Raw genomic sequence first — 11,859 nt, forward strand, 5'->3', positions numbered from 1 at the left:
ACATGTATAATTTTGTTGGACAAAATGAATAAAATTATAAAATTAATTTAAATACCAATAAACATCTCCTTTAATGAACAGTTATATCCGTTCAGTCGTGTTTGTGTGTATATAGTCATGTTTGTTCGTGAACATACATGTCCTTTCAAGTTCTATTTATACAGAATGAAACTGTCAAAATTCAGGGACTAGAGATTTTTGGAAAAATTACTCTCTAAAAAGTTTCTAATCTTTATATATTATATTGTTCTAATTTTCATTCCCCGGTGATAACAAATTTACACTCGGTAAGAGTTCGCTTTCGTAATTTGTTGTATCCTAGGAGACGATCGTCAATAGCGACGAAATCTGTCTTAAGGAGACTGTTAATATAAGTCTCGGATATAACCATGTTCTTTAGATTTTCAGTTTTGTTGTTCATATATTTATATGTGATTGTTTTTATTTGTTTTTCTTTTTTAATCTAATTAATTATTTTCACATAAGAGTGTTTATGTGACAAATAAACTTCAAAACGTGTGACTATCAAGTTCATATATCAAAATATTACTATATATGAGGGAGATAACGGTTTTGTCAAATCTCCATCTAATTGGTTGAAAATTCAAAAATTGGAATAGTTCAGGAGCCAAATGTAACCGAATAATAAATCAGAGGTAAATAATAAAATTTTGAATAGATCGGGGTTCAATAACACCTTAAGCCAATAAAAAAACTTTTTAGGTGTAAGAAAGTTTAGTTGAAGAACGAACTTAGTCCTACGATCTATTACACCACAGTTCAGTTTCAATGATGGATTGTTAGAACTGAAAAAATAAATAAAAAATATTATATAGTTGACCAGGGCCGTTTTAAACATTTTTTGAACCATGTGCTAAATGAAAAAAATTTAGACCTTATTTATTAAAAAATTAATAATTTCATATAATAATAATGTTTCCACAAAATGAAACGCTAATTAACATAATAAATATAATAAAAATAAGTAAATTAGATATTGTATAATAACAAAAAAAATGGGCCCCTTAACACTCTTAGAGCGTTATTTTTTTGAATAAGTTAATATTCACTTAATTTTTCGCATAATAATTAATAACAATAATTTATTTAAATTTATATAATAAAAAAAATTGGGCTCTTTTAAATTTGGGCCCTGTACAGAAGAGCTTCTTGTACACATTTCTCTTACTCCCCTGTAGTTAACCAAACCATGTGCAAGTCTTCTATGAGTTAATATAATAAATGAACATTAGTTTTCAATTAATTTTCAAACGATTGCTTTATACATGCGATTGGCCTCAGGCCTGCTAGTAAGCCCGAGGCTTTATTAGAGAAATTTATATATATATGTATATGGGTTAAATGCACCATTGGTCACTAAACTTATATGGTTATCTCAAAATGGTTACTCAACTTCAATTTGTCTCAATAAAATCACTCAACTTTGAGTTTTGTCTTAATTAAGTCACTATAACGAGTTTACTGATTAAAAATCATTGGAATGATGACATAAGTGATACGTCAATATGAGACAACTCATATTTCTAACAGAAATGACACATGATATCCACATATGCGCTACATGCTATCACGTGCCGATTATTTTTATGAAAAAAAAAACTAAAATTTAGTTTTTTCATAAAAATACCCGACATGCGGCTGTCACATTTCGTTCCGGTCATAGATTTGAGTTAACTCATGTTGATGTGTCATCCATGTCATTATTTCGATGCATTTTAACCACTAAAATCAACAGAATGATCTAATTGAGACAAAACTCAAAGGTGAGTGATTTTATTGAGAAAAATTAAAGTTGCGTGACCATTTTGAAACAACCATGTAAGTTCAGTGACCTATGGTGCATTCAACTTTGGCAAAATTTGGAGTCTCTTCTTCAATGATCAATTGGTGGCCTTCCGCTCCTGAGTTTTGTCACAGGTTTATCAATGATGACATTTGTAGTATTTCACATTTGCTTTTCTCTTAATTTTTTCTAAATTTTCTCCTCCTCTCTTCTTGTTGTTTGTTCTCCTCCTCACCTTTTGTTCAAACATTCACTTTTTCCTTTTTTAATATATTGTGGGTTTGACAGTTCTTGGACCATGGGTGCTCACCCCGCCCTAGTTCTGTCTCGTCCCAATTTTCTATAAAAAAATCAAGTCTTAATTTTAATTTATTTCAAACTAATAAAAACAATACATTTAATTTATTTTAACTGACCCTTTTTATTATTCACCCAGAGATAAACGATTTCGTTTATCCATAGACAAAAAAATAAGTATATATTAAAAGATCATAGATTGGGAATCAATTTCAATCAGAACATAATAATTATTATTATTTTAATATTATTTATATCATATAAAATATATTTATAATACAACATGATTAATGAGATAAAAACCTATTTTTACACCTACCTTGGAAACTTGGTCTTGTTCTTACTAGGCTTATGATCTAGTCAAATTCTATGGAATTCAACATACGGAAGGATATTTTCAATTTTACTTCCATAGTTATTCTTCTTGAGGAATAAAAAAGAGAGTCCAATTGCGTAGAATTATTTCATTCTTCATCGTATCAACTAGGGGTGCAAACGAGCCTTGGTAGTTCGCAAACTATTCGAGCTCGGCTCGGCGAAAGCTCGATCGGCTCGATAGGGTTCGACTCGAGTTCGGGATCGGTTCGAGCACTAACGAGCTGAGTCCGAGCTTCCTCAGGTTCGGCTCGAAAGCTCCCGAGCAGGCTCGATTATTTTTAATTACTATATATATTTCATTATATATATAATATTCCATTCGTTATTATTAGTTTTCATCACAATTCACAACTCAAATAAGATTTAACCCATACAAAAAATGACACAAAAAATGACACAAAAAAGTTTAGACATTTGAGTTTTTAATGAGACAATTAGGTTTTGATAAGGAATAAAATACATTACAAAGTTTAATATATGTGTCATTGTTTGAAATTTTTCTCCAAGCTTGTGTTTTCCGATCACAAGTATTATATACTGTTGGTCCCGTGTAACGTGACAATATTAGTTCCAAGGGGGGGGGGGTTAGGTACTATTTAAAAATTTTCACGTTAAGGCTAACTTGTTTTTCATTTAAGACTTTAACTTAGTCTTTTAGCACAATGGTACTGAGTAAGTTTTAGATACAAGCTTAGTCAACGGGTGACTAAGACTGCTTCTATTCTTGAGTCAGGAGATAACACTTAAGTCTATTCCTGAACTCAGCTTCTCAGTTCACTCAACTCAGCTTATGTTCTTTTTAGTGTTTTACTAGGCAGTATTTTAGCAAGCAATATATAAAGGAGTTAAGGGTTAGAACGATATTACTCAGCAGACATATTTTGGTTCGGCCTCTACGCCTACGTCCAGTCCCCGGAATTCCTTCCGAGCTTTTCGAATCATCTACTGAGCTCTTTAAAGGTAGAGCACAAATCTTTTACAATAGCAACTGAGTATACAAGAGTACATTCCTCTATTCCTCTACTCAATCCTATTTCTACCGCTGAGTGCTATAACCGAGCAACTCAGCGTCTCCTTTCTATTCTTCTAGAAATGATAAGTGTTTTGTTCTAAACAAAAGCTAAGAACACTTTAGATGAAATAAATCACTCTAAACTTTTACACAAGAATATGAATTGATGTAAGATTTGCTTTGCTTTTCTAATACAGAACTTCGAGTAATGATTTGGTCAGCGTTTCGACTTGATGAAGATCTGCATCGAATAAAGCATTTGAGAGGCCTATTTATAGTGACACTTGAGGCACCGGTCATTTCGAATTTCGAAATAACCATTGGAGGGAAACGACTTCCTGTCGCTTTCACTCAGTCAGTGCTCAGCGTCTTCGGCCAATAAGAATCATGTATCTCCTGTCTTCGACAGTGCTCAGTTGCTTTTCGTCAGACTGGTCAGAGTGTCTCTACATTTTTGGCAAAGTCTTCCAGACAGCTTCCTGCGTCTTCTGAACTTTACCCAAAGTAAAAATACTTTGTCTCCAAGTTTGTTCAGGTCAGCCGCTGACCTGACTTCCTTGTCGCACAACTCAGCAGCTTCGTCTTGAAGCTTTTGGAGAAGGCTTCCCGATCATTCTCTTCGTTGGGCTTGCGTTTCATTCAGCTTGAGCTGCGTTTTGATCTGCTTGGGCCGTGTGGCTTTCAACAGTTGACTTGGGCTTGACTTTCTCTTGTGGGCTTTTAGACCTTACACTTTTAATGTCTTGAATCTTATAAATCAATTAACTCAACATTGAACAAAAACATTAGTATTAATAAATCAAAGCATTTAAATTTAATGTGTTAGAATATTTTTACCATGATGAATTAGTCATACTTAAATAATTTTGTCAAATCAAAATCATGTGGAAAGGTGTTTCAATATATACTGTTTTGGAATCTCGATAATAACATGATTGTTTTTGTTTATAAATATTTTAAACTCATATGGAGTATGCTATAAGGCTTTTCTATTTTTACGCTACTTATTCTATGCATGTATTATGAATTTGGTTAAAGCTCGTTAGAAGCTCGGCTCGATCAAAGCTCGGCTCGGTCAAAGCTCGATTCGAGAGGGCTCAACTCGAGATATTAACGAGCCAATACCGAGCCTACCTAGGGTTTGGCTCGGTTGCACCGCTAGTATCAACTAAACCAGCAAAGCTTTAACTTATTTGAAGTGCAGCAAAACATTATAAATTTGTAATTGAGTTTATACAATTAATTTTTTAGACAATTAAATCAAAGGGTAAATTACACCCATGGCCATTGAACTTTACCCATTTTCACATTATGACCACTGAACTTCATTTTTTCCCAGTATGGCCACTTAACTTTACATTTTTTAACACCGGTGACCACTCAATTTTAACTAACTTCTTAAAATGACCGTTAACGACCTCAAAATGAAAATATTCAAGAATTAAAGTTGTTCAGAACGACATTTACCATGGAACCACATTTTTTATTTTCGAAAATCACATTTTTTTTGGAGCTTTCTCTCTCTAAAAATCCACTTTCTCTCTCCTAACCAAACAACACCCAAATGACCTCAAAACGAAAATTTTCAAGAATTAAAGTTCCTTAGAATATCATTAACGCTTTGGATTTTTTATTTTTAGCCGTCAACGGTCGTTTTGAGACGTTAAGTGGCCACCGGTATTAAAAAGTGTAAAGTTTAGTGGCCATACTGGAAAGAAATGAAGTTCAGTGGCCATAATGTGAAAATGGGTAAAATGCAGTGGCCATGGGTGTAATTTACCCTTAAATCAAATTGATACAAAGTGAAAAGATTGGTTAAATACTTGTTCAAATTTGAATAAGGTGACTCGTAATAAGTTTCAAGTGTCAGGAGGATGGGTCAATAATCTTACAAGATATTAATTAAAGTTACATCAATTTAACTTTTACGAAATATTATCAAAATTTACGATTTTTTTTACACACTAAAAAAAGTTGTATGATTTTGGTCAAACTACCTTTAGGAACTGATTTCAACAGGCTAACAATGTAAAAAAGTCTGCAAACAACGAGAAGTCATCAATAATATGTTTTGATGGAGTAAATTACATGAGAAAATATCTAAAAGTATGTGAATAATCTCGAACACAATCAGGAATCTCTTATCAAAACATATTATACGACCTCCATGGGAAAAATATCTACCGACTTGGCAGTTTGCCACCCCATGATACAGCTGTTAAGTTGGTCTCTAGCATAAAATATCTAGATAGACATCAAAATCAATTTATAACCGGAGCCACCTAGGTATTTAGAGATTTGGTCATTTTCATCAGGTCGCAATTATACACATACTCCACATTGAGGTGGCAATTCGTGTAAGAAGATCGTCGTTTGTGTTGTGTTAATTATCGCTGTTTATAACCTAACTGTTTTTTTCTATTATAATTGTACCAACCCAACCCAACCCAACCCGAATTGTATTGTATTTTCAAATCACATGTAATTTTACTATCTATGTTAAGAATGACATTTAAAGGGATAATAATATTTTACATAATTTTTGAATCGACATGTACCATCCAAAAACTTAGACAACAAATCTAACAAACTCTTACACACTATTATCATTGTTGAGAGTTCGTAAAATGTGTCATTGTTCATAAATGACGTGCAATTTTACTATATACATTAAATACAAAATGTAAAAAACATGAAATGTTTGAGTTGTTTTCGGAGGTGACAGTGTAATTATATTACCTTTACTAAAGCAACAAGTAAAAACAGTAAAAAATATGACAATAAATTAAACTATTCGGTATCATTTTCGAATTAGCATGTCAACTCTAATCTAACCTATATGTCAATATCGTGGGAACCCAAAAAATGATTCATTACCTATTTAATAAAACACTAATCCACTGAGTTCATATTGAGTTTGTATGAAATTATCGGACCATATACGCAATTGCCACCCCACTCCATAAGCTTTCATGAGACTAACAAGAAAAAGACTTCAATGTTCTATGAAGGTTTCCCTTAATAAGTTTGTCAACGTATTTGAGTAATCAAAGCTACATTCACATAATTAATGTTGTATCAAATCTACTTAGAAAAAGCTATAACATATGTCCAACAATAAGATTCTATTCATTTGAAGCATATTCACCCTTCTGAATAATATTTTTTTTTTTCCCTAATAAAAAATTCCACTGTTAACTATAGCAACTATCAGACAATCTGGAGAACATTTTTTTCATATGATGTGTAGAAGGTATGTATTTGAAAGAGCAGTAGCTTAGAACAAAAAGGAATAATAAAGCTGTTACCAGGCATCAATTGAGATTCTAATTTCATGATAATGGAATTTTGATTCTCACAAAGATTCAGATGCAAATATAGTCCAAAATTCATGATTAAGTTTCAAACATTAATGTGCAATACTGTTTTTTTCTTTGTCATACGGACATTAGCGCACAATCACGCGCTTCGTAACCAAGGCGAAATAAAAGAAACTCAGACATGAAACACTCAGTCACAAAAGGCAGGCTCGGACAGGATTCTAGTATTAATAGTCAGACTCAGATACAACATTAAGCTTAATAATAGGTCAGAGAACGGCCAGTAACAACTCATGTACGAGTTATGGTTTTTGTAGGCGTTACAAGAAGCATTCAGATAATCAAATAATCTGTTGACTAGGGAAACTATAGCCACACGACAAATCAGATAAGGTACCACAAAACTCTACTTCTTGTCTTCTTACACCAAAATTTTTCACTAAAAATCTAACTTAAGCATCAAAGTGCAGATTGAACAGTCAAATACAATATTTAACCTTAATAGTTCATCCAACAGCTAGTAACGACTCGTTTACAAGTTATAAACAGTCAAATACAATAATTTAACCTTAATAGTTCATCCAACAGCTAGTAGCGACTTGTTTACAAGTTATAACCATTACAGGCATTACAAGCAGTATTCAAATACCCTGTTGACAGAGAAACTATACAAAACCACACTATGAACAAATAAGGTACCACACAACTCTACGCTTAGGTGAACAACAAAATATAGGATTTAAAGGCAAGTATTTAGTTATATGAAATGGATCCCACAAAATCGGAGTCACCTAGGATTCAGATATCTAATATACCTTGATGACATCAATCATGTCATTATGTGTAAATGTGTAGTTGTCTCAATTTATGTCTCTTCTACTGTTTTTTTCTTCATGTAAAAGGAAATGGTTGCATAGATTAAACTATTTTTCAAAGTTATGAATATAAAACAGTTAGGCACTGTCAGTAATCTTGTTTGTTTCCAACATCATTTTCAACACGATTCTGACTCTTGGATGAGTCATCAGAGATAGGAAAGTCCTTGTCAATGTTCAAGGAGGAACATGCAAATTTTGGGATTGAGCAAATGATAATGCAGATTATAATGATGATAATCCTTTGCTAGTTATTGTTGTCTCTTTGAATAGGTTGTATAGCTTTGAATTTTCGATACAGATTTCGGTTCTATGATTTTGGTTTCTTGTAATTGTTACTCCCAGGTTTGAGTATAAAATGTTCGTTTTCTATTTATTTATCTATTTATCTATTATCAGATACGACATTCTGTTGCCGGCGTATGGAAAGTTCAGTTATTCTCTTAAAGAGAACTGTATGGTCAAAGCAATTGTCATGCAGTTTCTCATCTTGGAATAAACTACAAGTCTGCTGTGTGCATATGATCAATAAAAGACAATTAAAAATCATGAACAGAACGAGAACATGGTAACGTAATTTGTCTAGCAATGAAATCATAAAGGACATGAAAGATGCAGGAAATTAAATGAAAAGAATCTGAAAGTTAGGTATTCACCAGTTCAGTCCTATATCAACTATCTCTGTTCATGGACTTTATATATTTATCTTTCTCCTGAACTTCCTTGCCACGGTTATTAAATCTGCAGTCATTTTCAGGATTAACAAGGCTATGAGTCTATGACAAACATCATCTTTAGAGTAGAGACAACAACACGGCGATTCATATTCGTATGTTAGAAACACAAGTATTCTTGGAATCTCACCTACAACTTTGATTTTTAAATGTTTAGGTTGAATTAATTACTTGGCAATACGTGATTTTAACAATAATTTAAAGTTTACATGCTAGATGCTATATTGAATAAAAAAAAAAAGACAGGAAAAAGACAACCAAGTTTAATAAATTGTATATTTAACATAATGTCCGTACCTCGCCATGCAGCCAATCAAGTACTAGGTTATGAGAACATTTATCCTCTGAAACTGAAAGCACAAATATAGCAATAAACAATTCATCGGTGAACCCAAAGCTTGGTTATCCTACAGAAGCAAAGTATATGTCAGGCAGCAAGCCCAGTAATCTTGGAATAAACTACAAAGGAAGAATCATACTTGGATTTATTTGAATTAGTAAAACTGCATGAATAAACAGAACATAAGCCAACAAAAAATAAGACGTCACATGAAAATAAAGAAATATATATATGAAAAACATAATGATACTCATCAGTAACCAACAATGATATGTAACTTGTTATAAATACAAAGAAAAACTTCATTTAAGGTCTTCCACTATCTCACAATAGCTAGAATGAATATGCCCAGCCTCATCTTCCCACCAGGGTTCCGGTTTCATCCTACAGATGAGGAACTCATCAACCATTATCTGAAAAAGAAAATCTCATCTCCTTTGAATCCAGAAACATCTATAATAGCAAACATCAATATCTACAAGTTCAATCCATGGGAACTTCCTGGTAAGACTCTAATTTTTCTGTACTTTCATTTCATATTTGCTAAATGTTATGTTTTATCTATTAATAAGTACACTTCTATTTGCCTTTTGAGTCTCTGCATTAATAATTACACTTCTAGTTGTCTTTTGAGTCTCTGCATTAATAAGTACACTTCTATTTGCCTTTTGAGTCTTTGCATATACAAACTTATTGCTTAGTGTAGAAGTTATTCTATTTGTTTCAATTATTGTCAGATTGTATGTGCAGACAAGGCCTTCTTTGGGGAGAGTGAGTGGTTTTTCTTCAGCCCAAGAGACAGGAAATATCCAAACGGTGCTCGCCCAAACAGAACTGCTGCTTCTGGCTACTGGAAAGCTACAGGAACTGATAAACCGATACTGGCGTCCAGTGGATCACAGTGCCTTGGGGTGAAGAAGGCTCTTGTGTTTTACAAAGGCCGAGCTCCAAAAGGAATAAAAACAAATTGGATGATGCTCGAATACAGGCTTCTCAATCCCCATCAGCTGCACAAACCTAGGGGATCAATGAGAGTAAGTCTTGTTTGGTGTTTTTTCAAAAATACCAAACTAGGATTACTGGGCCTAATACAAGTAAACAGGCCCTAAAAACCTCATCAGGGGGATATGAACGTTGTTACTATATGTGGGACGGATTTAACTTGTTATCGGTAAGAACTAAGGGAAGTTCAGAACAAAATACTAACTATCAAACTAACCCACAGCAGCAAGTTCTGTTTCAATCCTAAATAATCATCTAATGGATGATGTTCATTTAATCATTACCCTTGTAGCTACCTTCTTTTTTCAGATCGAAGGCTACCCAGAATTGGCATGAAGTCCAATCAAAAGACATAGTTCTGTTAGATCCTTCAAAGAGGCTAGTGCTATATTATAAGTAAAAGATATTCCTTATTATCCAACCATTATGGAAACAATAACACTATAAGCATCCATGCGACAAGCTTCTTTGTTTTTAAAGATGAATCCACAGATAGCAGTTTTGGAATTCATCTTCATTTTCCAAACATTCCCAAGGTCTATTACTGGACAATTTTTCTCAAAAGCTATAGCCTAAGCCTTTCAAGAAAGCGATAGATCTTGCAGAAATTTCAATTTCAGTATAGCAACAATAACAGACTGATCATCTTGTTTCATTTGTAGTTGGATGATTGGGTTTTATGCCGAGTTCACCAGAAAAATAGCAACCAGAAACAAGAAGGGAAAACTTGTGACAGCAGCAGTGGAATCTCCTGTTCATTTTCCTCAGAGGGCTTACAAGGTCAAGAGATAATGAAAATGAACATAACACCCGGAAACTATGATACTGATTTTCGAGCTTGTCTTAATCCTCTAGTAAGTGAAGAGGTAGACGGACAAGTAGAATTCCAAGAAGGATCTCCTGTATACTCATTTTCAGCAGTAGAATCTAATCCTCAACCTGAATCAGTTTCCTCCTTAAGAGAGGCACTTGAGTCCATCAAGAAAGTACTCTCAGTTGGAGCCTTTGATGAACTAATGCCAGTACTACCAGAGAAAAGGTTGCACGCATCCACTGCAAATGATTTAGAAAATGCAAGCATATTTCAAGTCTATTCTCCTACTATTTCAACAACTTATCCACAGAGTTTGTCAGAGTTCATGCTCTAGAATGCGCCATTCAAATAGTTCGGCGAGTTCAAAAACTATCATTATATCTTCATGCTCTATTTAGGCATTACAACATACACTTATCATGTATGATGAATCTATAAAAACTAAAGAACTTCAACACCATAATATATACTGAATTCATATATAGCATCCCACCTTAAGAAACAAGGTTGAACGTTTGCAAGTATAATTGTATAAATCTATTGTAACAAGGTGAACTAAAAGATTATAAGAGTATTCCCATGTATTTTATATGCCTCTTGCTCTTATTGTTTCCTCAAACATGGACAGACATAATAACAAACAGCGGCGGAGCCAGGATTTAAGGTCTCGGGAGTAAATATGCAAATTGTCCACTAACACCAAGAAATAAACGAGTATTCTGATCAGGAAATAAGCAAGAACACGTATCATATGTGCCAAGCACAAATGTTTAGTTTAAACACCAGAAAAATCAGCACATTGTCGATTGATAGGAATTTTTCAAGGAGGAAATTAATAACGAAAATAAAAAATTTACCATTCTCGTGTACAAGGAAGGAAGGAAAGTTGTAATTGCTCTATCGTCAGGAGCAGAAACCATTGTAACTTGGCCTACCTCCATCACCATTACCTGTAAAAATAAAATGCAAATGAGTGAGGTCTCTGTCTTGAAGTGTTCCTGCTTTCAGTTCTCACTTCTCTCAGAGATCACTACGGACGAGAAACCATTTCAAACGCAGTCAATTTCCGCTCTCATTTGGATTTCGGCATTGTAAATCAAAGTAAAAAACAAAAAGAAAAATACGATTACCATGCAAATCCAAAAAACTCTTGAGCCCAATTTAAAATTCTACCTGTAATCATACGAATGTGATGATCACCATTAAAGATCTCATTCAATTAAAAAAAATGAGGAGAAGAAAAAGGGAGAGGCTAGCTGTTCGCTTTATTTCCACGCTGTCGT

General features: G+C 33.5%; 1 protein-coding gene and 1 long non-coding RNA gene across 4 annotated transcripts; one reads left to right on the forward strand and one right to left on the reverse strand.

Annotated features, from left to right (window-relative positions):
- Positions 1-3,440: 3,440 nt before the first annotated feature.
- LOC136233969 (uncharacterized) lies at positions 3,441-11,848 on the reverse strand. 3 transcript variants are annotated; one of them, XR_010691003.1, is made up of 5 exons: positions 11,750-11,848; positions 11,434-11,526; positions 8,718-8,827; positions 8,343-8,427; positions 3,441-5,529 (listed from the first exon to the last, which is right to left on the reverse strand). It is a non-coding gene; the product is annotated as an uncharacterized lncRNA (long non-coding RNA). The 3 variants fall into 3 exon arrangements; XR_010691001.1 differs by lacking the exon at positions 3,441-5,529 and having other exon boundaries at positions 5,539-8,427; XR_010691002.1 differs by lacking the exon at positions 3,441-5,529 and having other exon boundaries at positions 5,539-8,427; positions 11,707-11,784.
- LOC136233968 (NAC transcription factor 56-like) lies at positions 8,838-11,013 on the forward strand. The gene is made up of 2 exons (XM_066023707.1): positions 8,838-9,264; positions 9,511-11,013. Exons 1-2 carry the CDS (start codon positions 9,099-9,101, stop codon positions 9,867-9,869), a joined length of 525 nt encoding a protein of 174 aa, XP_065879779.1. The 5' UTR covers positions 8,838-9,098; the 3' UTR covers positions 9,870-11,013.
- Positions 11,849-11,859: the final 11 nt, after the last annotated feature.

The sequence above is a fragment of the Euphorbia lathyris genome, chromosome 6 (assembly GCF_963576675.1).
Source record: "Euphorbia lathyris chromosome 6, ddEupLath1.1, whole genome shotgun sequence".
Taxonomy (NCBI): Eukaryota; Viridiplantae; Streptophyta; class Magnoliopsida; order Malpighiales; family Euphorbiaceae; genus Euphorbia; species Euphorbia lathyris.

Excerpts from the sequence above, each read along its gene's own strand:
- LOC136233968 (XM_066023707.1), top strand. The coding sequence starts at position 9,099 with ATGAATATGCCCAGCCTCATCTTCCCACCAGGGTTCCGGTTTCATCCT. Across the intron at positions 9,265-9,510 it reads CAATCCATGGGAACTTCCTG|ACAAGGCCTTCTTTGGGGAG; the intron begins GTAAGACTCTAA and ends TTGTATGTGCAG.